This window comes from Hypomesus nipponensis, chromosome 7, assembly GCF_054491055.1.
Source record: "Hypomesus nipponensis isolate SF chromosome 7, ASM5449105v1, whole genome shotgun sequence".
NCBI classification, from domain to species: domain Eukaryota; kingdom Metazoa; phylum Chordata; class Actinopteri; order Osmeriformes; family Osmeridae; genus Hypomesus; species Hypomesus nipponensis.
Window position 1 is genome coordinate 6,205,194 of NC_140367.1, and position 27,520 is coordinate 6,232,713.

At 47.1% G+C, this 27,520-nt stretch overlaps 3 protein-coding genes across 5 annotated transcripts; 1 reads left to right on the forward strand and 2 right to left on the reverse strand.

Moving 5' to 3' along the window:
- On the reverse strand, positions 1–3,940 carry parp12b (poly (ADP-ribose) polymerase family, member 12b). The gene is made up of 8 exons (XM_084701291.1): positions 3,388–3,940; positions 2,931–3,066; positions 1,610–1,871; positions 1,375–1,470; positions 1,132–1,258; positions 880–1,048; positions 612–732; positions 1–514 (listed from the first exon to the last, which is right to left on the reverse strand). Exons 1-8 carry the CDS (start codon positions 3,714–3,716, stop codon positions 414–416), a joined length of 1,341 nt encoding a protein of 446 aa, XP_084557417.1. The 5' UTR covers positions 3,717–3,940; the 3' UTR covers positions 1–413.
- Positions 3,941–4,604: 664 nt separating this feature from the next.
- On the forward strand, positions 4,605–7,190 carry kics2 (KICSTOR subunit 2). Its single transcript, XM_084701290.1, has 3 exons — positions 4,605–5,204; positions 5,543–5,831; positions 5,967–7,190. Exons 1-3 carry the CDS (start codon positions 4,964–4,966, stop codon positions 6,784–6,786), a joined length of 1,350 nt encoding a protein of 449 aa, XP_084557416.1. The 5' UTR covers positions 4,605–4,963; the 3' UTR covers positions 6,787–7,190.
- A 300-nt stretch (positions 7,191–7,490) lies between these two features.
- srgap1b (SLIT-ROBO Rho GTPase activating protein 1b) lies at positions 7,491–22,883 on the reverse strand. Of its 3 annotated transcripts, none has more exons than XM_084701288.1 (23): positions 22,817–22,883; positions 18,349–18,544; positions 18,195–18,249; positions 17,942–18,049; positions 16,875–16,937; positions 16,355–16,546; positions 16,102–16,230; positions 15,752–15,973; positions 15,507–15,608; positions 14,729–14,926; positions 14,261–14,345; positions 14,133–14,160; positions 13,962–13,995; positions 13,764–13,824; positions 13,565–13,642; positions 13,348–13,482; positions 12,447–12,552; positions 11,571–11,795; positions 11,221–11,300; positions 10,666–10,846; positions 10,274–10,414; positions 9,807–10,149; positions 7,491–9,713 (listed from the first exon to the last, which is right to left on the reverse strand). In XM_084701288.1, the coding sequence occupies exons 1-23, from the start codon at positions 22,881–22,883 to the stop codon at positions 9,291–9,293; spliced, it is 3,252 nt and encodes a 1,083-aa protein (XP_084557414.1). In that variant the 3' UTR covers positions 7,491–9,290. The 3 variants fall into 3 exon arrangements, with proteins under 3 accessions (XP_084557414.1, XP_084557415.1, XP_084557413.1); XM_084701289.1 differs by having other exon boundaries at positions 10,262–10,414; XM_084701287.1 differs by having other exon boundaries at positions 10,274–10,415; positions 10,643–10,846.
- Between the last annotated feature and the right edge of the window lie 4,637 nt (positions 22,884–27,520).

Genomic DNA, 27,520 nt, shown 5'->3' on the forward strand with positions numbered 1-27,520 from the left:
TGTATTTTACATTTTATTCAGGTATACTCATTATACACACACAGAGTATCCTTTAAGCCAATAATAGATCTTTAGCTTAATATAAATTAACGCTGCACCACAAATCTACAGATTACAGCTACCCAGTATATTTTGACAGAACTAAACATGTCGCTGACTCTTCGAATTGTATAAATTGCCTCCTGAACAGACAATCTGATCTGAACAAAGCTGGTAAAGTCAATTGGCACAGTTGTGTGAGTGAGTGCATTTCAGATTCAGATTTGGGTGAATATATAATTAGTGGGGTGACTGTCACTCTCACCAACTCATCCATATTCAGCGGCCAAAGTGAAGGCAGTCATTCATGAATCCACTAACAGATCTATCTATTCTTCCCTTTTTCTGTCCATCCATCGTGCTTGCCCTCCCCTCTACCGTGCCGTCTTGTTCTCCACCTCGGTGACAGAGACGAAGCGAGGGCGGCGGCGAACCCTCCTCTTGGTGTTGTGTTTGGGGTTTCTCTGGTACATGTCTGCAAGGTCAAGGACCAGAGAGTGAGGGATATGCTTTGTCTGTTTATTGACATAACTGTACACATATTCACGTGTTGTTGAGGAGTGTATCATTACCTTGGAAACTAAGATAGTATTGTCGCTGGCCTTTCATGACAGTGACCTCGGCCGAGCTGTCTGCCAGGTAAGCTTCTTCCAGATCCCGGGACGAGACCGATGTCACACGCTGCTTATCGTCCTGACCACAATCCAACAATAACTATTAATAATAATAATAATGTGTTCATGTATAACATGTCAAATCTGCAACTATAGCTCCGTATTTTACTGTGTAACACCCCTCAAAGACAAAAGCAAACTCTCTGAGAAGGTTTTGAGAACTTACAGGTCGTCCATACTCAATCCAGTTTTCGTGGTCACCCTTGTAGTACCACCGCCACTCCGTGGTAAGGATGTAGTGTGCCGGCTTCATCACCGTGGAAACCGTAGATTGACGCCGCACAGGTTCCGACTCCCTCGTCATGGTCAGGAAGTCTACTGGCCGAGAACCCAGACTGCAGAAACGGATAACGGAACATTAGCAGTAAGGTCACATTTCAACAGTTAACATTCCTGGTGGAAGGAGTTGACCTCTGACCTGTGAGTGTTGCGGGGGTCACAGTAGGCTCTCTCGATGTCCTCCATGCGTCTCAGGTCCCTCCAACAAGTACCGTCGAACACCTCCCACTTATAAGGCAGGTTGAAGTGCACGCGGATACATTGGTCTGGAGGAAAATAACACATAACTAACTCCTTTAATACGCATACATGCATGTGCATGCACACACACACAAACAAACACTACATCTATGGAAGGAGAGAGAGGAGAAGGTGAGTTCACCCTGAAACCGGCAGTTTCTACGTATGAAGTGAAGGCAGATTTCAGTCTTCTCCTCTCCTGTTCGAATTACAGGTCTTGGGATTTCAGCTATACGCTCTGTCATAAACAGAAATAAACACAGTTATATTGAAATACACCCATGACATACATTTGATTACAAATTCAAAGAGATGTCTTAAACGTTAATGGACACTTTGAAACACTTAACGCCGTATGCACAAAGTAAACGACATACCTCTTGGGACCTGGGGTGCAGGTGTAGTGAGTTGGTAGATGTTCTGGTATATGAAGGGCAGGTCGTGGACAATGTCACCACTGAGGCCCCTCTCTTCCAGCATGCGGCGGCCATGTTGGTCGATGACGTGTTGGCGTTTACACTTGTGCCCAAACATGCAGTCGCCTTGCACAAAGTGCATACACATGTGCACCTTAGTGCAGCTGCCTCTGAAGGTGCAGGCACCATGCGGCCCAGACCCCTTGTTGTAGTGAGAGCACACCTGACAGGAGCACAGGGCAGTGTCAGTCAACATCCCCATGGAAACGCATCTATACACACACACGCGCACACACACACACACACACACACACACAGTCAACCACAGGCCACTTAGGTGCCTTTAGGAGGCTTTTGCAAACAGACAAAAAAAAGTAAAACCTTACACACCAAAGCATTCTACTTTACCTCTCTGGAAACGGAAATTCCGCAGGAAAAAACCTCATCAACAGAGTACGTTTTAATATTTTTGTTGTTTTGTTTTTATTTGGATTTGTTATTTCGCTTTTGTTTCTTTTCTTTTTTTTCTTTTTTTTTTTTATAACAAACATTTCCTTAGGTCCAAAGTGGTTTGTCTTCTTCCTCCCAACGACCAGAGGAACTGAATGGCTGATCTTCACCCATACTGGGCTTAGGACAGAAGCATTTTGGGGCTTTTACTTTTTTCCCCCATTTTAAACTTGTACCCCGTGCGAGTTATTGTTTTAGACTTGTCTGACAATACATTATGATGGAAGTTTCCACATCTCCATTTTGTTGCATGTGAGTGAAGCTGGTCCTAATTTTCAGAGGTGCCATCCAATCAGTATGCAGGCTTCCCTTCTTACTGGAACTGAACCTAACTTTTAACCTCTCAAGAAATCCTGCACACAACAGGAAATAGGGTATTTCTGCCATAGCCTCTTGAGAGACAGAGGGAGAGAGAGCACTAGAGAGAGCATAGAGAGCCGAGATTCTAAACAAAGTGTACACCCGAATACTGCTAAACTTGCAGAGAAGAGCGACACACAACAGCTGAAGCACCTGCAATGCAGAAATGTCCCACATTTACAAAGGAGGTCAAACTGAATAGATTCAAAGAACAAAAGAGACAACCAAAGCATTTGTAGTCAACAAAACAAAATTGGCCTAGCTACTTCCTGCTAGGGCTCTTACTGCCTGAGAGAACCATTTACTGGTACAGGACCATGTTATGACTTTGGTAGGGAATAATGGGAGTCAGAAAGTGTTTTGAACTTCAAGTTCTGAGTGTAGATTAAAATAAGTATACAGTGAGTGTTACCTCAGGCAACAGGGTGGGGTCATTTTGCAGTAGTAGCAGGAAAAGTTCTTCTTCATGCAGCTCGTGCAGGGTGCACTCTCTCAGGAGGGGGTAGTTATGCTCCGAACGCACGTCATGAGAGAACTTACAAGGCTTCCTGGTGAGAGAACAGGGGGGAACACAATGACCGCAGACAGTAGTGTGAACGTGAACGAGGGGCCTGTGAATGTGCTGTGCATGTGCTGGATGTCGAGTTAGGATTACAAAATGTCAATCCATTTGCATGTGTCAACCAAATTTACTATCTGGTGATAATAAAGGGAAGGTAATCTGGTAGGTTATACGAATACATTCATCGATACTGGGCTACCAACTGACCAAACAACAACACCGTGGAAGGGGGCGTGGGCCGTTCAGTAGACGGACTTGCTTTGGCCAATTTATAACTTCCAGGTTGTATTGAGGGCAGTACCCTTACCTGCCTTTCCCGTATCTGCAGTTCCCATAAACAAAATATTTGCACAGGTGAAGTTCTGGGCAATTTGGGCATTCTTGTTTAGTATAATTTCTGCAAAGTCTCAGAGACGTTTTTGCGACAATAGTGCAGTCCGTCCCCCATTCGTCTGTCTGCTCTATGTTCCTAACCACAAGGAATCGAGGGCACTTCTTCACGATGTACCAAAAGTCGTCCTCGGTAATGTCGAAACGCTGTAGCACCTTTCGGTGCAACTGTAGGAGGACCATGGATCCTTTGTTGCTACATAATACACTAGTCGCATAATGAATTACTCTGGCATAGCTTGACATTTTGGTAGCTTAGTTGCTAGCAAGCTAGGCTATCTATCATCAACCTGTCCCTTTAAGAATAGCGGAAGCTGCCGCAACAACAGCCGACAGATGAGTGTTTCTCATTTCTTCCACTTGAGGGCGATAGTGTTTCAGTCACGCCCACTCCCCTTGAGGGCCTCTCCTCTCCAGATCGCCTATGATAAAATTAACAGTCCCTGAAATGTTTGCTATTGGAAAACTATAAATAAACAGCAACCTAGAGTTACTTGTAGTGCAAATCTGTGACCCGTGTCTTGTAGATTTTTGCATTCTGATTCTGCTTTATTTGGAAACGATGGTTGCTCATGTAGTTAATCATTTTGTGTAAACAAATAATTAGCAGTAATTGATTTATCAGCATCGATCAGTCAGTTTGAACTGTCGTTTCTTGGAATGTACACGTTTACCAGGACATAAGTGTTCCAAAACTTCTTGTTAGTTTGTGATCTGCTGATTTAAGATGAGATTTAGATACAAAATTGGATTTAGTTAGACTAAACAGTTTTAGACAAGAAAATGGCTCATCTGATCAAATGTGTTGTAAAGGAAGGCAAGAGTTTTGTTTTATTTATTTAGTGTGCGAACCATATACTTACAGAGGAACTTTTTGGTGGAAAGATCGTTTGGTCCCCACTCCCCATCATGGCTTTTGCATCTCAAGGCGTTGCAATGGCACATCTTAATTTGATAAAGATTCTCCTTAAGGTGGTAAGTAATTCTAGGAAACATTTAAATGTAATTAGTGTAGTAATAATAGTAAAATCGGTCTTGAGAACATGTGTATTCATAGAGCAAACCATGGGAGCAAAGCTACTTCGTATGTTATCCTCACAAGGGCGCTATAAGTAAAATAAGCGTAGTTGTACTACAGTATTATGAACCTCAGACTTTCCGTAGTGTTTTCAAGAGTAGCAACATGGCAGGTGCAATGGCTTGAGAGCTACATAGTTAGGCGTAAATCATCCCTAAAGAATAATTTCCGTGAGCGTTAACCTCCTGCATTATCAAATTCTTCTTACATGTAATATAATTATATATTTTAATTACGTTTAAACTGAAATGGTGGTGCCAACGATGCTAGTTTCCCTAAATAGCATCGGTCATCGGCCTCTCCTGCTAGAACTTGTTGAGCTAGCCAACCTTAGTGTAAGTAGCCGGTTGGCTAGCTAGCTCCCAAATTGTCGACATTGATTCTGGGCTGACTGTAAATCTGCTCATCCTGAACCATGACTGATGTGCCGCGAGAGGAGGAGCTGCAGCCGGTGCCGCGCGAACGGGCGATTCTGGAAAGTTTCTTCACGCAGCTCGGAATGTTCTCTTTTGACCGTGCTAAGGACTACGTGGAGAAGGAGAAGGACAACAGTAAGAGTGCAGGGGCTATCTGGGCAGCACTGCTCGCAGCCCTCGCCCACTTGGCTGTGGCGGAGAAGGCCTACCACAACATGACATTCCTCGGACAAAAGCTGGGTAGGTTTAAATTATTTTAGTCTTACTCAGGCTTTTAAAGGTTTGACAACCCCAGGGACACTAAACATAAACTGTACAAAGTGCCCTGTTTGATCATGATCATTTGCACTCGATCATAACCTTCTATTTCATAATGACTAAACAGACTTTTTGTGTCAAACGTAGCCTAGTGTTGCGATCCTAAACAGCAGATGGCGTTACAACCTTTAACAGAAGATCCAATCGCGCATAGTGTTCTACATTTACACATTGCGAGAATTGTTGGTAATCTCTAAGACCTTTTTCTCTACAGTGTGAGTTTGGTCTAAATCTATTGGGTGGGGGGTGTTTCCCTGCAGGCGGGCAGTCCTTTTTCAGTCGTAAAGACTCCATCCGTACAATCTACACGTCTCTCTACAACGAGCTGCGGAAGGTGGTGACCACAGGCCGCCACGCCCAGCCTGGTATAGCCCCCTACTTAGAGGACCTGCCATCACATCTGTCAGAGCAGCTGTGCCACTTTGCTCAGGCACGCATGGAGATGGCAGACCTGTATGAGAAGATGCACTCGCTGGGCAGCCAGAAGAACATTAACTCGGAGGAGCTTGTTACAGCCCTGGAGGTGGTACTGCAGAAGTACAGTTCCAGGTGTGTTTGTGTGTGTGTGGAGGAGAAGGAGAGGGGTGCAGTTATTTAGCTGCCTGACACCATCTCTTCCTAGCAAATACCTGTCGTCTTTCTCTTACTGTATTCTATAATGACCCCCCCTCCTCCTTCTCCCAGGTTCCACCACCCGATCCTGGGTCGCTTAGAGGGGGGTTTCCAGACGGAGGTAGATGTGGTGACCCAGCTACTGCGCTGCCAGGCCCAGGTGTCCGAGTGGCACTTCCTGCCTGCCTTACTCAGCCTGCACGGTGCCAGCACCAAGCTGACTGCCTGGGGGCAGCTCTTCCAGCGCCAGAAAGAGACCCGCAAGCATCTGTTTGGGGGCCAGTCTCAGAAGGCCGTGCAGCCGCCCCACCTGTACCTGTGGCTGCAGCGTCTGCAGGTGGCTCTGTTGGCCAAGTTCAGCTTCTACTTCCACGAGGCGCTGAGCCGCCAGGCAGCCCCTGCCGACATGAGGGCAGCCACCGCCCGCACCGCCCCCGACTACCATGGCAAGATCTGCTCCTTCATCCGCAAGCACGATGCCAACAACGTGTCGTTGGTGTTCGACAACCGCGGCTCGGACAGCTTCCAGGGCCACGGCTACCACCACCCACACTCGTACCGTGAGGCGCCCAAGGGGGTGGAGCAATTCCCCGCCGTGGTGTCTCTGCCCTCTGGGGAGCGGCCTCTCACCCACTGGCCTAACGTCATCATGATGATGGGCGACCGCGCCGGCGAGCTCAACACTCTGGACAAGGTGGTTCACTTCTACGACGACAAGGTCCAGAGCACCTACTACCTGACCAGGCCTGAACCCCACTTCACGCTGGTGGTTATCTTCGATGGCAGGAAGTCCGAGAAGGACTCTCACATCACGGCCTTCCTACAGGAGATCTCAGGCTCGCTGAGGAACTCCAAACCCTTCAGCACCCTCAAACCTGGCTCCAAGGGCTGAGCTGTACCCTAGCCTGCAGGACCAGTTAGCACAGATGCTTTCAACCACTAACCTCCGCTTGAGTATTTCATTGCCATTTAATTTTAACTTAAATTTTGTTTTAAAGATTTCAATGGTCCAACTGTCTTTTTTGTTAAGCATCAGGCTTCACATTCTTCTTTTGCCAAATCAGTTCCTGGCCAAAGTGAAGCTTCACCTTTTGAATGTGTCCTTGTCACAGAGGACTTTTCTGGAACTCTGTCTTTCAGATTCTAACCCTGTCTTGGATATGCTGCCGTATGCAACTCATGTTGTTTAATATGTAATGTGTGTATATAATGTTTACCGTTTTAGGAAAAGCACTTTTAGTTATGAATTGAATTATCAAGTGTTGTGCTGTCAGTAAAATAAACTGTTCAGCAGATTATCATTTCCGACTACAGTTTGTGAAGTTAAAAAGGTTTGTGTGTACTAGTATAAATGGGTTGGATGTTTGAGTACTTTGTTTCAGAGAACCCACTCCCTGCATAATAACCACACCCTTGTAAAAGTTTTATAAAGGACACGTGTTCTGTGCCCAGTGCTCTGCATAGAAACAGAACAGTTGAAGAGACAAGAGCCAGGATTACCCGAGTTCAACCTGCCACTGATTCCCTTCAGTCAAGTATCAGCAAGCTCATGTACATCTTCATTAAAAGGCACACAGAACATGGGTGTTTATTTAGCTTTATTTATAATAAATACAACACATCAATACAATCCATTTGGCTATAAGAGCTCATTTTTAGGAAGCTCAAGTTTCAGATACAGCAACACTAACAGACAAAACCATTTTCCTTTATTATCAAACATTCAGAGAAACCTCCCGTTAGTTAAAATGCACCAACATGTTATGATGCTACATGCCAAGTACACAATCCTATACATCAAAGTGCAATGTCACAATGGATTAACTCTATAAATTCATAATTCAGTAGTCTACTAAACACTATGATTATTTCATTCTGAGTGCTGCTGCTCTTCGTTCAGTACATGCACGAGTGAATCACAACTCCCCAAAAAGACAAGGGTAAAAAAAAGGCACTTTCACATACATACACACACACACAAACAGATGCACGCACCCTTAGCCCGTTTTAGCAACCCACATCCCGCTTCTCTACACATTCGCATCAATCACCAGCAAGAGGCCACATTCAGTGTCCTGTTCAAGTGTTTTGGGGGTATTAAACACAGCGCCCCACCCTGTTAGCTTACTGTGAATTTAAGGTTATCAAGTGACTTCAGAGTAATAACCAGGTAAACCGTATTACCACGCACACACGCACACACCCTTACCAATGTGACATGCTTTTTTTTTTTCAAACAACACACAGTTGGGCAATCACGCAAACCATCCCTGACCTGCACATGCTTGGGTTTTCATGGCGAGCATGAATAATCCAACATGTTCAATGCCTCTGCACTTTCAAGAGAACAGAACGAAGGCAGTCAGGCAGGGACAGACAGACAGACCAACGTACGCACTCTTTCTCTCTCTTTCTATCACCCATGCACACACACAGACACACTATTGGGAAAGAATAAGTAATTGTGCACACACACCCATTCCAGAAAAGTTACAGTCAAGGCTCGTATCCACTCTATCACTGAACCACCACCCTGTTTCAACTCCGGTCTGGGTATAGGTCCACAGAACACATGAAGGCTGTTAATCTAGTGAGAGTCATCGCCACTTTAGTGACACCAGAGCCCACTGAACATTCATTAGATTGCTGAACAGTCGTTTAATACTGGAACATTCATTAAATAGCTGAACATTGGTTAAATATGTGAGTTTTGTCAACATTTACCTCAAGAGGCTTTGTTTGAGGCAAAGTGAGTTTAGCAGCTGAACCAAGTGATAAAGGACTAAAATAATCACACAGACATCATTCTATCATCCTTACTCTTTCCCCACTGTGTGAACCATCCTCACCCCTAACAGGCCTTCACTCTGCAATGACCAATTAAATCACTCACCGTAAACGCAGCAGCCAATCGAAACACATTAAGAATACAGCAGCCTTTCGTGATAGGCCCGCGCTAGCTGAGGAGCCTATCTTTATGACAATACAGTCAACGTTCACGTCACGGAAACTACAGTTCACTGAGGGCAAACTACACTTCCCACGTATCTGACTACATCTTATACACAGGACAGGATTTCTGCCTCAGTTTATTCCTCTACCCCTCCCATTTAGCAGTCCTCTAGCTAACCTTTGATAAATGCTTCGATACATGGAGAAAGTAAACTCCTACACACCTAAGAGTACACACCAACCTGACGACACACATAAATATCATGGCATATCATATCGTATTTCATATCATATATTATATTTTATTATTACTACATAAAACCCTTTTTTCACCTTCATGTCCTACTGTTTCTACCCTCATGATTATTAACAGTAAGCAGTACCCTGTTCTCCACTTCTGTCCCAGTTTTGGCCTGGGTCAGCCTGATTCGGCCCTGTTTTCGCTCACATGGTGCAGGACTTGTCCAGCGGTGGGGGCAGAGGGGGGGTGCTGCTCTTGGGTGGGACCAAAGGTTTGGGCCTCAGGGCAGGGGGGCGCAGGGGAGCCCCCATGCGCGCCGCAGCCACAGGCTTGAAGGACCCCAGAGTGTCAGGGGAGGGGTTAGAGGGCCTGGGGGGTCCAGGGGGAGGCCCAGGGAGGGGGCTGAGGGGGCTTAAAGGGCTGAGGGGGCTGGGGGTGCCCGGGGTCCCAGGGGTCCCTGGTGTGCCGGGTGTGCTCGGGGTGCTGTGGGGGCTGGGAGACTCTGAGGAGCAGGCTGTGATGGGGCCATTCTTCACCTGCTCCAGCGTGTCCAGGACCACGTCAGGGGCCGGTCGGCAGCCCTGCCTCTCCAACTGGCGCAGTTCCCCCAGAGTCTCCTCTATGTCCTACGAGGAGACATTCATATTCAATACAAATATGGGACTAATTGAAGTCTACTAATGTTGGAGAATTGTGTGTGTGTGTGTGGGTGTGCGTACCTGCGCCAGTGTGTCTGGGTCCAGTGTTCTGGAGCGGTGGGACTCAGTGAAGCTGTGCTGCCCACTGCTGGAGCGGCGGATGGGCGTGTCTTCAGGCCGGCGAAGTGAATCATGTCGGCTCACACTCACCGTAACCGCGGCAGCAGAACGACGCCGGCGCTCTGGGCTATCCAGGGGCGGAGTCATGCCCTGGCCCCGCCCCAGTAACAGCTCACGTGGGCTGAAGTGGCCAGTCACAGGCGGGGAGCTCCTCTCTAGCACCCCTCCGTTACCATGACAGTGGCTGTCGCTAGAGCGTCCCAAGGGACGACGGAAAAGACCCTCAGTCCTCTTCCTGCGGTGGCTATTATCGAAAAACACACTTAGTTTGATTAGCTTAGTGCTGGCCCACAGAGAACAACACATTAGCTAAGCTTGTTAGCGAGACACATGAGGGCTATGTTTAGCGTGGTGGCATGCTGTCTGACCTGTTGTAGGCCTCTGGTGGTCTGATGTCAGTGGGGGAGCTCAAGTCGGACCTGGTTCTCTTGTCGTCAGAACCTGAGGTGTTGCCGTTCCCGCTGTCACTGTCGGTTTTCTGACTGAGCGTGTCCGACATCGCGTCAGTCCTACGGCACCAAACAGAGCGTCTAACCAACCAATCAGACCAGTTGTTAATTACCTGTCCATTAGCAAGTGATTAGGTACTCCCCATCCGTCTATAAACACATTCATCCACCAACTAATCCATACTTCTAAAGAAGCGCTCAATTGATCCATAAGGGCTAGCGCAAGCTGTCGGGTTGCTCTCATTAGCAACATCTCATGTGAGAAACGTGTGGGTAGTGTGTAGGCAGAGGGTGTGTTGTGGTGAACTTGCCTGTCCTTAAGCACTATGTACTGGTGAGGCACCAGCCCATGAGTCCCGTTGTGTCGCCCCTCCCACCAGTCTTGTGACGCTCTCTGGTAGAGCTGCAGAGACGCGCCCTTCTTAAAGGAGAGCTCTCGTCCAGAACGGCCAACGTAGTCAAACCTGGCAACTGCCTCCACAGCCTCCCCCTCTGGGAAAGACAGAGAGAGAGAGAGAGAGGGGGGAAGGGAGAGAGAGAGAGAGAGAGAGAGAGAGAGAGAGTGATAAGAGACAGACAGAATGATAGAGGTGAACTTGTCAATCATCTGTCTCAGAGACACCATCCCCCCAGAGCTCAACCAATAGGGATGAAGGAGACTTGGGGGGAAATCTTCCCCTTTTTAATCCCTGCTTTCTCTCTGCCTCAACAGAGGAAAAATCACACACAGCTCACAGCGAGACCCGGAGGAGGTGGGGGGGCTGGTCTCTGAGGCTGCTGTTGCCATGGCGACGGCTCCCAATTGGTTGGATTGGAGAGAGAGAAGCCCACTGGATGATTGTGTAGGGGTCGGAGGTCAGGCGTACCCTCCTCACTGGTCTGTGTCTCTGTGCCGCCATCCGGTTCTGCGTCCTCCAAGGCTCCTGGCTCGCTGAACGGGCTCTCGCTGAGCAGGAGGGGTGGGGGGGGGGGGGGGTCGAGAGAGGCAGAAAAAGAGAAAGGGAGAGAATCGGAAAGTAAGTACCAAATTGCAGCAGTCAGCATTACCGCTAGTGCTGGTCTTGCTTGATATTTCACGCTGACGAAAAAGCAAGCTCCGTGAACAGATGGTTAGACAGCTGGCAAGTCAGTCTAAAATGTATGGAAACTACAACGGTATATCAATGACTGGCCATCCTGTTCGCAGATGCAGCTTCCTGGATCACGTCAGTCTTACCAGTACTGATCTCCCGTCATGCACTTCTCATAGACTGGCCCCGGCAGCTCCTTGGTGTCGGGGAAGATGTTGTCATTGTGAAGGATGACCGTTTTGACGACCTCATTGACATGTGCCTGGCAGGCCACCTGGTCCAGGGTGTCAGGAGTGGGCAGCAGGGTGGGGCCAAACACTATGGCCAGGTTCCCTGCATCCATCATGTTCTCGTCACTGTACTGGGACAGACTGCACAAGAGGCAGGAGTCAGGTGGCTGAGCGGTTAGGGAATCGGGCTAGTAATCTGAAGGTTGCCAGTTCGATTCCCGGCTGTGCAAAATGACGTTGTGTCCTTGGGCAAGGCACTTCACCCTACTTGCCTCGGGGAAATGTCCCTGTACTTACTGTAAGTCGCTCTGGATAAGAGCGTCTGCTAAATGACTAAATGTAATGTAATGTAAATGTAAAATGTAATTTAAGAGGCAGAGGTTGACATTGTTAAATTTCCTTACGACATCACACAAATAAAGTTGAATCTAATCTACATGCGACATTTCACTCAAGTTTAGCTTGAGGATTCAAACACTGGCAAAATACCCCATTTCAATTGATCTTGTAGCACCAACCAATTGATGTTGCCAGACAAGAATCGGTTTCAGTACATAACACATGCGCATCACACTTTTTTTTTTTCCTTCTCTCATCCTGTTCACAACTCTGGCTTCACACTCCCGATGTCTCAGCCTGTGAAGAGGCTTAGAGAGGAGACATGGCATTTGTCCATGCTGTGGATTTACCGTTCACTGTGCTCTCTATGCATTTGAAACCTGCTTCTGTGGAATGTCTGTGTGCTCTACAGCAGATCAGAGCTGGAGATCAGCGTTTCGTTCAGTCACTCACTGGTTCAGAAAGGCAAACAGGTACCGCATCACCACCAGAGTAGCCCGTGGGGCTGCCAATAAAATCTTCCGGATGCATTGGGCTCTCTCGTACAGACTCTCTATACCTGTGGACACACACACACACACACACACACACAGCAGCTGTCAGTAGTCCCAGGATGCCATGAGGCATTTGCGATCCTGACACATCTTGAAATACAACCTCCCCATGGCGGAAACAGGAACGCAGCTCTGCCCCCTCGGTGGAACAGACAGAATCAGTGTGTGTTTCAGAGAGACAATAAGAGACTAAAGCACCCGTAGACAAAGAGACGAAGAGAGCTGGAGTGTGTAGGAGGATGGGCGAGAGAGAAGAAGAAGAAAAAAGGAATGCTCAGAGATTGAGTATGTATTACACATAACGCTTGAAGTATTGTTCAATTTATAAAGCCTCTGCTGAAGGGTGTCAGTGAGACGGCAGTGCTCATTCATACAGAAGGGAAGTAACAGTGCAGTTATGCAAGGCAACTGATGTACAGTCGGATAACAGTTTTTGAATTCAGTCAAGTGCCATGCTGACTACTGATAAGGTCAGATTCAGCAACATGTCTGCCCCTCACTGCTGTCAAAATGTCAGCCAGTGTCATGGTAAGTCAGAAGATTTTCCCAGTAACAAAATACATGCTGTGAGATCTGAAATGCATGCTAATTGACCCCCCCTGAGCCTGTAAACACACACAGCCCCCATGAGAACACACACTTCCAAGCCACTCTCACCCACCTGCAGTTACCTCCGCCCCCCCCCCCCCCCCCATTAGTCCCAGTCCCCCATCTCCCCATCTCCCTTATTAGTTCCAGTTCCCCCCTCTAAGTTAGTCTTAGTCCCCTTCCCACCACATCTAGAATAACATGTAACTTACGGACACAGGAAATGAGATCATTGAACCTGTCCTTAGGAAAGAGGGGGTTTTCCAGCCCCCGGAAGTAGAGCTTGAGAACGCCAGCCACAGAGTTGATGTCATGGTTACTCTCCTCATCTATCAGAGGGTCATTACCTAGGCAACAGACAGGAAGTCAGTCTACCTTGATCCTGACCAAACAATACAATTCAGATGTGACATCACAGTGACCTCTCACCTCTCTCAAAGGAGTTCTTGATGTCATTGACCTCCACCTGTGATCCAGACACCCGGAATATACCCTGGTGTTGAAGACCTGGAGGAACAGAGGCAAAGTGTGAGTTTCTGCCAGTGTGTGTATGTGTGTGCGTGGGTGCATGTGTGTGTGTGTGTGTGTGTGTGTGCACGCATATGTCAGGGGGATAAACATATTTTACCATGGAGGTTTATGTAGCGGATGCAGCTCTCCACCAGTAGAGGAATGGCTTTAGTGGAGTCCTACACACAGGAGAAGATTCACACACAGTCAGTTTTATACTAAATTCACAAACAGAAAGATAGACCTACACACACACACACACACACACGTGCGCGTACACACACACACACAAACCAAAAGCGTATGTAAACTTCACCTGATGTTTGCTATGGGAGTTTTTCCGCCCACGGCTGAAACAGGAAGATAACAACTGATGATGTGGGTATGAACTGTTTAATTACAAGGAGGAGGGAAAGACATCCTACATTTTTAGTCAGTGAAATAATGTGCTAAGCATATTAAGTGTAAGAAAGCATTCATGTCCTACCTGGTGGTGAGCATGTCAGTTATATAGCCTGAAAAACAGACAAAGATAATCATTTAACCTTAAAGAACAGCAAAGAGAGAAAGAGTTGCAAAGAGAGAGCGATGGAGAGGACAAGAGATCTATTTTACCCTCTGCCATAGCTTTCTTCAGCAGGTCATGTTTGGCTTGTAATTTGGAGATGAGATTACTGCCTTCCAGATATTCACGGAACTTCTGAAGATGGCAGACAGAATAACCTTTTATCAACCATACAACCATCAACTCTTTTGTGAATCACTGCAACTTAATGTGTCTGTGTGTGTGTATATATACATTACATTTACATTTATGCATTTAGCAGACACTTTTATCCAAAGCAACTTCCAAGAGAGTTTTACAAAAGTGCATAGGTCACTGATCATAACAACGAGACCCCCCAAACATTGCAGGTAGCCAAACATGAAGCATACATTGTGAAAAACTAAACAAGTGCCAAAGGGAAGACCCCTAAGAGCATGCAGTTATACAAGTTACAAATTAAAACAACATGAACCCCAAAAAGTGCAAGACTGTACCTGTAAAAGAACAATCAACAGTAAAATATAACTTCATCTTACTGTGAAGTAGAAGAGCTCGGTTTCCTGCTGGTTGGCACGCCTCTTGGCGAGGCTGGGTTTGTTCAGGTATCCGTCGGACACGCTGGACTTGACCGACTCAGAGGACGGGCTGTGGGTGAAGCTTTGGGACACATCGGAGTCGTCCAGCACCGTCATGTCCTGAAGGGTGGTCAGTGTGGCGCCCCAAGTCTTCTTCACCTGGAAGGTGGGGAGCAGAGTCGGCCTCAGTCACATTGGAAGAGTGATGCGTGTCCTTATGTAGGTAAACATGGGAATGTATAAATGATGCAAATCATATGTTGGAGATTTTTGTGAACATACTTCTGGTCAAATTTGAGTCTGTGTGTGTGTTTGTATCTGTATCTGTGTGTGTGTGTGTGTGTGTGTGTGTTTGTATCTGTGTGTGTGTGTGTGTTTGCTGAAGAGACATGCAGAGGCAGCTCATTAATCCGGTCTCCATGAGCGTTCCTGTGCCCTTCAGGGTGAGAGAAGAGCTGCCCTTCCACACCCCCAGCCTGGCATTACACCAAAACCCTCAAAAATCACTCTAGAACATTCTGAAAATGTAAATGAAACATCTCTAAGACTTGAACCATGCCTAGCAAAATAGCACACACAACAATTCGATCTGGTGGGAAGTTTTATTTTTGTGGAGTCTACATCTGTCTCCTCAAGGCCCCTACCCCTTTTCACTCTCCCTCCACCCCCAGCAATTACCACACTAACACACCTTGTGAAGCTGTGTGTGACTGTAACTGTGTGTGTGTGTTTGTCTCACCTCCTCGTTCTCTATCTTGAGCGTGGCGAGGCGTGTCTGGAGCTGCTGCAGCCGCAGCGTGAGCTCCGCCTGCACCTGGGGCTGAGCGGCGATCTGAGCCACCTGATCGGAGCACAAACACAGAGCACGATTCGAGAGAGAGAGAGCGTGAGCGCGAAAAAGAAAGGTTTTCGAGGGTGTGTGAGATGGTGAGCGAGAAAGAACCCAGTTTTCGTGCGGATCCGTGTGCGTGTGACAGTTCTCACCGTGTCCCCCATGTGGGCCTGGAAGCTCCAGCGAGGTGGGGGGCAGAAGGCGGTGGGGTAGAGGCCCAGCAGGCGCTGTCTGTCACGGGCAGGATCCAGGCCTTCCACTGCCCCCTCCAGCACCTCCAGCCCTGCCCGCCTGGACGCCTCCACACTCAGCTCTGCTGACAGGTAGGTCCTCAGCGCGCGGCTCAGACTGGAGTGGTACCCCAGGTCACAGCACTGAAACAACATGGATAAATACTTCATGAGGGAGGGATGGAAATAATGGTTATAATTCTATATTTAGAATAATCCGAACGAGAGAAACATTTCTATGTGTGTTTGAAATTGTGTGTTTATGAACTCACATCTATGATGTCGGGCAGGTCATGGATGTAGTATTTGAACACAGAGGAGTTGGTGGCCTCCAGAGTTAAAAGGTACTCATTCCTCGCTTTCAGCGTCTTCAGCTTGTTCTCTGAGTACTTTGCCTTTCTCTGGGGAAAGGAAGATGGAGAGATAGAGGGAAGAAGAGAAAAGGGAATGAGTTGCTGGGTCAGGGCTGCTGTACGTACGAAATGCACTCCGTTTCTGAGACATGTCCCTCTGTGGTTTCCATACCTTCTCCCTCATCTTCTCCATCTTGCGGGCGGCGTTGCGTCTCTGGTGACGCTCCTCTATTCGCAGGCCGAACACAGGCTCCACCCCTCCGCTCGACCCCGTCTTGACACGCCCCTCCTGGCGCTCCGCTTCTCGGAGTTTCGTCTCGGCGTTCAGCGTCTCCGCGTGATACATGTGGTACGTCTTCATCACCTAGTAACCACAATCCCTTACAGCTTCACCTGAACAAACTCAGCAAACATTCGACCTGCCCTGCTTGCATGAACGTCTAGCTGTCAACTCAAACTGTTTTAGGGTCTTTATTTATTCACAACAAAGGCTTTTAAGCCAAGGAACCGTGGCAGAACTAAACTCAACAATCATGTTGTTGTTAGTCAGCACATTTCCCCATCTAAACAGAAGTGACAAGGAAGCTTTTGTTGGAGCAAAGAAAAATATTGTGAAGGAGCTCTACAAACTCCCCTGAGTTCCAGAACTTAAAGAACAAGTGAAAAAGCTCTGAGGTGATGATGTCACTCACGGTGTAGAGCTCGTTGAGGAGCTTCATGAGATCCTCCTGCAGCTGGAAGGTGATCTCTTTACTCTGGAAGAGGTGGAAGGAAAAGATAGAGTACAGGTGGAGGAAAGGAGAGGAACAGAGGATGTGCCAGAGAAGAATAGGATGAAGAGAGAGAGAGAGGGCGGAGAGGAAGGAATAAATAAGCAAAGTGGAGAAGAGAGGTGAGGTGAATACCAGTTATGTGGACAGCCTGTGAGAATATTCAAACAGGCAGTAACTAATAGCACAGTCATCCCATCGATGAACTGAGCTGAAAAGGTGGCCAGGTAAATAAATGGAGCCATCCTTGAACAAACAGAAGGATTCATAAATTACCCAGCGTGCGGCTCTGCCGTGTGCATACAGACAAGGCTTGGATGGGCTCTTCATGTATTAAACAGAGCCGGCTCGGTTTGGGAAGGAGTTATGTGACTATGTGGCATGCATTAATATTGCATTGTGCTAAATGACTGTGGAATCCCAGAATGGATGATTCCTGCTCCCTCACGGAAACCTCGTGAGATAGACCAGCTGAGCCTGTCACCATGACCACCATCCTGTCAGCGTTGTCATGGTCACCAGGCTGTCTCCAACTGGGCTGGCTCACACAAGGTGGTCGTCCAACTGTCCTTGTTTGCACGTACCAATCAGGGGTTTCATAAGCAGTTATAAGATAGATACATTGGCTGACAGAGCTTGCAAGTCTCTCTGTACTTTAGATATCATGAATAATACAAGACCCGAATAGAGATTAATAATGAAGGCACTATACTAAACTTGGAGGTGTGTGCACGTGTGTGTGTTTGTATAATTTGTTAAACTCTGTACCAGGTCTCTTGAAGTACACAAGGGAATAAAATGCCTTAGGTTTTCATTAGAAACAATCTCATTTTTTCTTATAGCTCTCCTCCCAAATTCAGTTAACTTCAACAGTTTCGAGCGTTCTGCTTTAGACTCAGACTTCACCAGACCAGGTAAACTCTGACCCCTGTGGGGCAGTCGTGACCTGTGACCCGGGATAGATGGAAGGCTGTGATTGGCTCGCTCACCCTCTTCAGCAGGCGGGCGGAGTCATCACTGATGTGTGTGAGGCGAGTGATGACGTTGTTCAGGTAGAGATCACTGAGAGTAGCATGGTCCTTACTCTCTCTCCTCACCTGAACAGAGAGAGAGAGAGAGAGAGAGAGAGAGAGAGAGAGAGAGAGAGAGAGAGAAAGACAGAGAGAGATACACGTCCTGATTAAAGACAATCACGTTTCAGGGTAGTCCAGGGTACAAATATATACATACACAGTACGTTACCTGGTTCAATAGCAAGTACCAACAGTTGACTGGAGATAGCAGGTTCTGGTCTTTTCTACGAGAGAGCAGAGGATTGGTCAATGTCAACATCATGGCAGCAATCCAAAATATGCACCGCATATCTTTCACACTCAAAGATCTAGCGGTTCCTCACTTGTACTGTTGGTGGTCCTTGGTACTGCGTGTCTTGGCCATGAACCTCTCGGCCAGTTTCTCCAAGTTTCTAGAATACTCCGTCTCAATCTCGGCCTTCTTCCTGAAGAAGTCCTGAAGATCCTGAAGCAGCTGGACCCTCATCTCTGTCTGCTGCTCCAGACACCTCTGCTGCTCCACCAACTGTGCCCGCACATCTACACACACACACACGCACGGGGGCAGACATGCAAACACACATACACCCACACACAGATGTCATTAACAATCCAGACTGCATAACAGACAATATGCACTTGTTATGGAAAGACACCCACATAGAGACTGCATTTATTTGGTGTATATACACACACAGTGTTTATACATACTCTACAGTACATACTTTTAATTGCATAAACACATCCTGTAACCACACCACGCAGCAGACATCTTTACACAGATACAGATGGGAGCTTCATCCACAGAACGTGGCTAAGAGCAGCACAAGACATGGCAGCCATTTTGCCTCGGGAAGCTCACCACACATCGACCATCACATGTGCAAATAATAGGCGCAAACACACACACAAACACACATGATTTTTGCTGAGGCTAGAGGCAACCATAGTGTTCTATGTGGGATCACAATGAAGCATATCTCTGCAAGTGTATGTGTTCACAAGTGTGTATGTGTGCATATCTATCTGTTTGTGTGTGTGTGTGTGTGTGTGTGCTTGTGCGTTTGGCAGATCTGAGCTCTGTCTTCACCTTCCTCATCACATGGTTCACACACACAGTGTGTGGTTGCCAAGACAACAGGTAGTGGAGTGGAGAAGGTCCCCTGAGGATTGGTTGGTGTGTAGTCGAATGCTCGTGTGTGTGTGTGTGTGTGTTTGAGAGGGAGAAAAAGAGAGAGAGGGAATCACAGCATGGAAGACAGGGAAAGATAAGGAGAAAACAGAGAGAGAACAGGGAGAGGGTGAGGTACAGCCAACCAGACAGACAGAGAGAGAGAGAGGGAGGTGGGGGTTATCATTGTGGATTCACTACCAGTTCTCTGCGTTCCCTCCTGCTGCAGAGTGTCAGATAGCCTCGACGCTCTAAAACAGCACAACCAGTGGAGCGTTCCCTACCATGCTGACTGGCTGAATGTGTTTTTCTGATAGAGTGTGTGTGCATTTTTTTCAAGTGTCTGTGTGTGTTTGTCCATGAGAGCAGTGTCTTCTTTAATGCTATTGTGGCCAAAGGATGTTGGCCAAGGTGACTCCTTAGAGACAGACTCCACAATTGTAATTATGGTAGAGAGGGACCGAGAGAGAGATGGAGTGACTGGGGAACAGACAGTGAGAAAAACGAAATGAGAACAAGACACACTAGCAAGAGAGAAAAACAACACATTTGCTAAAGGAGACATTTGGATTTGAAACGAACGCCAATTTAGGATTGTTGTATTTAGGATGTTTGTACCATGGATGTTGTTGCTATTTCTTTCTTGGAAACAGTCTCTCTCCCCACAACAAGCTCCTGGATCAGCAGGAATCAGTCATCTGCCTGTGGAGGGATGACTAACCTTCATTTCACGGTGCCTCCACTATGGAAGGTCACAGAAGCACACTGGGGTGTAGAGGAACCTTTCCAGGCTTCTGCTGATGCCAATATCCTGAGCTCACCTTGAATCCAATTATACCAACGGCAATTATGATGTTGACAGCCAGAGCAGATTAAATATGTTTAAAAGGGTAATTGAAATTATCATAACCAGAAGTGGTTTTAAATCTGATTCTTTATTGTTGTTGAAAGACAGAAGCTGTGCTTCTCCTTTCTCCTCATGGGCTCTTGTCTCCATGGAGAGAGCATGTGTGGTTCCACTGTGTAACTAAGGAGGTGACTAACGTAAGTTAACACTCCACTAAGCTCCAGGACCTGGGTGGATTCTGGTGGACCAGTCTGACCCTGGACTTTCCCCAGGATAGACTTTTACATGAAGACATCCCACAACTGGAACATACAAAGTAACACACAAAGCAAAATTGTATGCTTAACTTCATATTTCACTGCTCAACAGGAAGAGGAAGCCAATTTTGCCCTCTGAATGGGCCGTTTCTATGACAACCAGGGGCCAAGGACACAAGGGGCAGACATCCACTGGATGTTCAAGCAAAACAAACAAACACCTTTACTGATATTACATGTGTGGTGCTATCCACGTAATGCTTATTTACAACACCTCTAACTCACTTCAGTGTCACACTTATTTCCCCGCCTCTCTACTCCCCCCCCCCCATTCCCGTTCCCCCCCCCCCTCTCCCAGGTATGCAGATGGGAGGTCAGTAATCACACACATGCAGACGCACGCAGAAACAAGGCTGCAGCACAATTCCCACTCCCTGCCTCCCTCCCTCTCTTCCCTTCCCTCTCTCCATACCCCCACCTCTCCCTCCTTGTCTCTGTCCCCATCTCTCATCTCTCCCCACCCCTTCGCCCCCCAACCCATCTCTCTCTCTCCATCTCTCTCTCTCTTTCTCTGCTGATCTCCTTCCTCCTCTCCATCATTCCCCCATTGCAAAGCCCCATTTTCTCCTTTTATTTAAATGTATAATCCAGGCTTAAATAATGCCAGGCCACATGTTCAGGCATAATAGATTTGGCATAACAATCATGTCTTTGCTAAGACAGTATGTTGCTGACTAACACAAACCACAGTTCACAGCACCTGAGGCAAGATCAGCTCGAACCACCTACAGTCTACGAGCTCCACACACTCAACTCCACATGACAAGAGAAGCCCCACCCCCTATACATTCTCACAAGCCAATCAGAGGCCAGCCAGAGAGAGGCAGACTACAAACCCACATAGTTACAGCGCAGATCCATACATTTACCTCAGACAGCAGAAGAGAGGGCACAGCAGCAGTCGAGCTGTGCTTAGTGTGATCTAAGTGGTCATTATAATGCAGGGCATCCCCAAGTGTGTTTTGGCTAGAAGCCAGTGCAGAGTGAACGGTGACACACACAGACACACACTAAAGCTCTCCAGTACTCTCCATTACTTCTAATCACTCAAAGTCAGTGTGTCGATTCAAAGGACTAACGTGTGTGTGTGTGTGTGCTTACATTTCATATGGACCAGGTCCAGGGAATAGCCTGTCATACTGTGTGATGCAGTGACAGAAAGAGCACAGCTGGAAGGTGGCTAGGGGCTGAGAGAAAGCATCCGCTTGTAGGGATTCTAACGGCCATGATTTAGATTTCAAAAGGATAACACATTCACGCACACGCGCACACACACACACATTCCTCAATCCTAATGTGCTGTTAAAACACAAACCAGCCATCGTTCCACCCTCCCTCGACATGAGTAAAGCAGGCTATTTCCTATGCAAAGGACGAAGATCACCTTCCTGTGAAAAAGAGCTTGCCATTTCCTCGTATGAGATAAGTGTACGTGTGGGCGGGTGCGGGTAAGTGACATTGAATATGTGGGCACGGAAAAGAGACCATCTGAACCTAAGAGAAACAGAGAGAATGTGAGAGAGATCATGGGAGGGTACAGTGAGACCCTCCCACACATAGTTCCCCATCATGCTATAGAGAGACCTCTCCCACTGCCAGTGATACAATACCAAACCAGCCATCTTGGTTGATCACTCTTTTTCACAGTTCTCACCACGCCTGACAGAAACTGGGTTTGTCTCCAGCGTCATACCTGACCAGTCAGAACTAACCAGGTATTCCCCCATCTTCTGCTGCAGTCTCTCCCCCCACCCCATCCCCCAAAGTGCTGTGTAGGGGCGTATGTGTGTGAAAAGGGAGTTACCATGGTTAAGGACTATGGTTACATCAGTGTGCATTGACAGACAGACAGACAGACAGACACATCAGGGAGCCTGCTGCAGTCACAGCCCCAGAGGAATACAAATAGAGATGGTATACACACACACACACACACACACACACAGAGGCATGGGTTCCACACACAGAAACCACTACTCTGTATACATGCTGTAATTGGCAAACACCCTCGCTTCCACATGGCTGAGAGAGATCAAAGGCTCTGCAGAATCCCCCCCCCACCCCCCTCACCACCCCCACCCCCCTCCAAGCGCCGTGCAGAACTCAGGATGAACCCTGAAATACTGACGTCTCACGGCGAGGTGTCATCCTCCATACACATCCATTTGCAAACAAGCTTGGTGAGGGGCAGAATTCATGAAGTACAGGCAGCCAGGTGTGGTGTGTGTACGAGTGTTGTGGATGTGAGTGTGTGTGTGTGTGTTTCGGTGTGTGTGTGTTTTGGTGTGTAAGCGTGCACAAGGGTCTGTGTGAGGGGGTAGTGTGAGTGGAGGGTATAGGTGGGAATGGGTGTAGGTGTGTTTTAGGGGGGTAGTGAGAACAGGTGTGTGTGTATGTGCATGTAGGTGTGTGTGTCAGAGAGTGGGTGTGACCATGTCATGCCAATGGGATAGAGCTCTAGTAAATATGGATCATACCTTTCACCTGGCTCTCATATTCCGCGACTATCTCTTTGTCCTTCTTGCTTTTGCTCGGGTTCGACATGTTGGCGTAATAACGATGATCAATCAGATGAACAGGCGTAAACCTTTAGTCCTCTTCGTGTCTATGCTGCCTGAGGCGTCATTGCCAATAACCACAGGTTACATGCTACTAAATGCATCCACTGCCGCAACAACAGAATTGTAGTCGATTCCTGCTCGGGGAAAGTGGTCCACGCTCAATCAGCTAGCAGCAACTGCTCCACGCCGTTAGAAACAGACAGGTCCATTGAAGGTCGCAATACACGGACTATCAATAGGTAGAACAGATCTCCCATTACAAAGCTCAAAATGCGTGGGGAGCGGCTGCACGCAAAGACAGACAGACACCAACGCACACACACCGGTTTGCGGTAAAGACCGGGCACACACCCACTAGTTAATCCAGTGGACCACACACACACACATTAAATACAGAGCAGAGCACGCGCTCCCTCCCTTGCCGGGTGCCTTCGGTGCTGGTTCGTCCTGGTGTATGTGCGCTAACCCCGTAGTAACCTTTACGCACTCACTATGTACTCCACTCTATTGAAATCAAATGCCGGGGGGGAGAGGGTGGGACTAAAGGGCGGAATCACTAGAAAGATTGACAGCCAATATAACCACTTGTCTCGTTTTGTGGTTCGGTCATAGAAAGCATTGAAGTCGTGCTTAATTGGTTGTCGGGGCCCATTAGAACCGTGTCAAACTGTTAATTATTGATTTGTTAAATTTGCATCATCACGTGCAGTATAAATAAAATTGACTGTGGAAGGACCTTTTGACGGTTAGTAGAATGCCTCAAGCAGACAACTCGGAAACTGTACAACAATGTACATATTTGTTAAGTGTGGCGCTCTAGGCTTTGCTAGATGAAAATAACCCCCCTAACAGCAGAACTAAACAGGAATCCTGAGCTCCATTTCAATTCTTTAAAACGTATCCGTTCTTCCTCCCATATTCCTGATTTTAATCTGGCATGAGGGGAAGGAAAGAGGGATTCATTTAGCATTGACTTTGGCAGTGGCTGGGACCTCGCAATTCCACACTATAGGTTACATGAGTTTCAAATAAAAGCCATTAAGCTTTATTGGACAAAAGCAGATGCTAACCTCATTCAAGACTGTTTACACTCTATGTAGGCCTAAACCATTTAATTAATTATTAGTTATTTACAGTTACAGTTATTGTGCAGTTAAAAGATTCTCCACCTTTGGCATCCCAATCGAAAATAAATGCTGGATGCAGGAGGTGTGCCACCTACTGCATCTATGCAGTACCTGCAGAGTAGAGGTATAAGGAAGTAGTATAACTAGTTATCTCTGTCCTGTCTGTGATGAAAATAATTTGATTTTAATTGCAACATTAAAGAAGGCCTTACTGACGGACTCTGGAATGCACTGATGGTCTGAAGTAGCATTATTTAAGGGTTAACACCAGGTGTGATTTAAGGAAATCCCTCTAGTTTGCCCCACAACTAACTGAGCATGCACAGCTACACTGCTGCCACCAGATGACAGCAACATCTATGATTTGGCTCCACTATACAGTAGGAGGCCAATGTGGGACAGGTCTCTCTAGATCCATCTCTCTCACCTTTCCTTCTCTCTCTTCGTGTCTCTGACTCTTTCAATCTGTCAATCTTTCAATCTTTCAATCTCTCACTATCCCCCTCCCCCTCCCCCTCCCCCTCTCCCTCCCCCTCTCCCTCTCCCTCTCCCTCTCCCTCTCCCTCTCCCTCTCCCTCTCCCTCTCCCTCTCCCTCTCTCTACATACACTAAAAGGTTTTATTTTCTGTTTACTCCTCACGGCCTCCTGTAGACCCTGAGGCATTCTGGTTAATGAAGTTTAAGGATAGGAGAGGATTTCCTTGATGAGGTCACGCCCGTGCTGGGAGCTCAAAAACCAACCTACAGGGGGTTTAGACAGACACGCTAAAACACCGTGACTATCCTTCGTCTGTTCCTCCACACATGCAGACACAACACAGGACAGGAACACCTAAGCTTACACTCGTTATGAATATAGAGGAAGGAAGAGAAGGGTTGAGAGCATAGAGCAGCAGAAACAGAGCAGGGAGCCGATTTGAACTCTGCTCGCAGTGGGAAACTGTGTATGGTCACAGACATGCCACAGTGGAAAACCACACCGAGCTGGCAGACAGCCACAGGCCGTGGAGTCAGTCGTGGCTCTGCACTGGCCTCTGGGCTTTCTTGTCCCTAATCACCTAACATGATACTGTGGACCTAGACCTGGTGGTGAGGTTCAGGGCCTCTTCTCATCGCCTCAGTGTATCAGCGCCCACTATCTCTCAGCCGATAAGTAGGCAATGGTAGGGTTACCATGGTGATAATATTCCGACAAACCCGCAGGTGAAAGGGGTTGAACGGATGGAAAGGAGGAAATCACATGATCAGCAGATGGTCCTCATATTCATCCAATCAGAATGTTATTCCATTCCGCTTTTCCTTTTTCTGTAATGCTTTTATAACGTCATCATTTCTCTCTCTTTCTGTCCCTCTAAGCTCTTCCCTCTCTCCCAATCTTTCTCCTTCTTCTTCCCAGACATAAAATATACTACCCCGATGGGACAACTACAAGTGCCTGAGGACCACACAGAGTTAACAGGCACTAAGTGTCCTCGGCACATCACTTAACCTCAACACAGATCCAGTTGAATTCAATTAGCCTGGCATGAGAGAAGGGGGGAGTAGGACTAGAGACTCTACACACCAACAAACACACATGCACAAACAAACACACAAACACCATCTTAACGAAACTTAATTTATCTCACAAAACTTTGTTTGCTGAATGTTCTGGATGGTCTGGCTTGTCAGTGTGATGTGCTCATGGCCGCATGTGTGTCATGGTTCAGCGTATCTACAGATCTGTGAGTAGTATGTCTGAGCCATGATCCTGGACCAGCACAGAAGGAGACGTGGATCTGATTAGGCGCTGGCCCTTTGATGGCTCTGTTTGCTGTATAGCTTCCTGTCCGGAGCTTATCTGGGCACATAGCAGAAAGGCCAGAGTCAGGCTACAGCAGGCCTGGAGTACAAGCAGATGAAGAACTATAACACATTAGACATGGGAAAAAGTACAGTTAGATGTTCACTGTTACTGACTCATTCTGTCTATATTTTATATTTCTCTCTCTCTAATTAGCAGATTGAAGACACCTTGCATAGCGTCTCCCAGAGACAATTAATTGGTCACATATTTGCTTACATGGAGAGATAACTGTGGTTGTGGACATCTAGTTCCCATGTTGTTACATTGTCAAGCTCTTGATAATAGCTAACACTGAGACCTGGATAACATTGTGTTTAAGACACGCAGAATGCATTTTGAGTCTTTGAGTCAATTCACTGAGTCTCTCCCTCTCCCTCTCTCTCTCTCTCTCTCTCTCTCTCTCTCTCTCTCTCTCTCTCTCTCTCTCTCTCTCTCTCTCTCTCTCTCTCTCTCTCTCTCTGTGTCTGTCTGTCGGTCTCTCTCTCTCAATGTGTCATGGTGCAGGTGTAAACAATGTGCAGCAGTGTAAAGTCTTAGACACATCCTGAATGTATCTGAACTCCTCCCTAATCCAGTCAGTTCCTTTCCTGTTTTCTGTGTGCAAGTGTGCAAAGGGTGCCGAGGGTGCCCTTACTCTTCATGACCCCTACAGTCTCTATCTTCTCCCAGTCAAGTTCTGACTCTTCAACCAAGTCCAGAGACCCAATTTATTCTCTTTCTTTTGTCTGGGTTCTTTCCTCCGTTGCTTTTTCAGGGTCTCTAACCCTGACAGCACCTCTCTTTGAGTTCAGCCAACTGTCCTTTCATTTATTTTCCATTTCAAAGTTGTTCCCACCTGTTCATCATTTTCAGGCACATGCTGGCCTTAGATTGCACTTTGCATTGTGCAAAAGCACATGTATTTCTGTGTTTTAAAGCCATTGACACACACAAACACACACATGGACATGCATACACACACACACACAGACACGCACACACACACACACAGGAGCCGATGCCTGAGACCCACAGAGGTGAGAAAATAAACCTGTCTGGGTTTTAGTGAGAACATCAACATTTAGGAAACATAAACCACTCGAGAAAAGAAGCCAACACCACCGGATATTACAAAGAAGAGTCTTGAGAAGCATGGAGGGAGATCACAGAGAACAAGGGATGACAAAAATGTAAAGAGGGTGAGGAAAGCAAGAGGTGGTCTGTGTTATGTGCCTGTGTCAAGTGTCCTTAAAACCCTGTCTTTTTATATATGCCTACACAGAATACCAACACGCACACCCTACAGCTCCCAGCCATGACATTAGGGGGGTCCATCCTATCAGCTCCAGCCTGCTTTGCCTCAAGTAGTATGATGGAAATCGTGACATCTCTGTAAACATGGTCAAATATATACAAGACGAAGACTTTCACCAGTCTCCCCCTTCCTCCTCTCTCACACTCTCCCCCACACACTCATACACACACACACTGCATATCTTTGTACTTATAGTATAGCATGGCTATAAGATTACCATACATTCTTTCACCTCCCGCAAAAGGCTAAGTGTTCCTTATAAGGTAGGGAGAGTCAGAAAGGGGTAACCAGAACAGAGAATTATTCAATTTCCAAACACGAAAGTATAAGGTTGGATTAATCCCCTTCCATCA

Excerpts from the sequence above, each read along its gene's own strand:
- parp12b (XM_084701291.1), bottom strand. The coding sequence starts at position 3,716 with ATGTCAAGCTATGCCAGAGTAATTCATTATGCGACTAGTGTATTATGT. Across the intron at positions 733-879 it reads GGATTGAGTATGGACGACCT|GACGATAAGCAGCGTGTGAC; the intron begins GTAAGTTCTCAA and ends GATTGTGGTCAG. Across the intron at positions 515-611 it reads ATACTATCTTAGTTTCCAAG|ACATGTACCAGAGAAACCCC; the intron begins GTAATGATACAC and ends TTGACCTTGCAG.
- srgap1b (XM_084701287.1), bottom strand. The coding sequence starts at position 22,883 with ATGTCGAACCCGAGCAAAAGCAAGAAGGACAAAGAGATAGTCGCGGAA. Across the intron at positions 16,547-16,874 it reads TCCTCAACGAGCTCTACACC|GTGATGAAGACGTACCACAT; the intron begins GTGAGTGACATC and ends TGTGGTTACTAG. Across the intron at positions 10,416-10,642 it reads AGTTCACCACAACACACCCT|GGACTGACGCGATGTCGGAC; the intron begins CTGCCTACACAC and ends TTTGGTGCCGTA.
- kics2 (XM_084701290.1), top strand. The coding sequence starts at position 4,964 with ATGACTGATGTGCCGCGAGAGGAGGAGCTGCAGCCGGTGCCGCGCGAA. Across the intron at positions 5,205-5,542 it reads ATTCCTCGGACAAAAGCTGG|GCGGGCAGTCCTTTTTCAGT; the intron begins GTAGGTTTAAAT and ends GTTTCCCTGCAG. Across the intron at positions 5,832-5,966 it reads CTGCAGAAGTACAGTTCCAG|GTTCCACCACCCGATCCTGG; the intron begins GTGTGTTTGTGT and ends TCCTTCTCCCAG.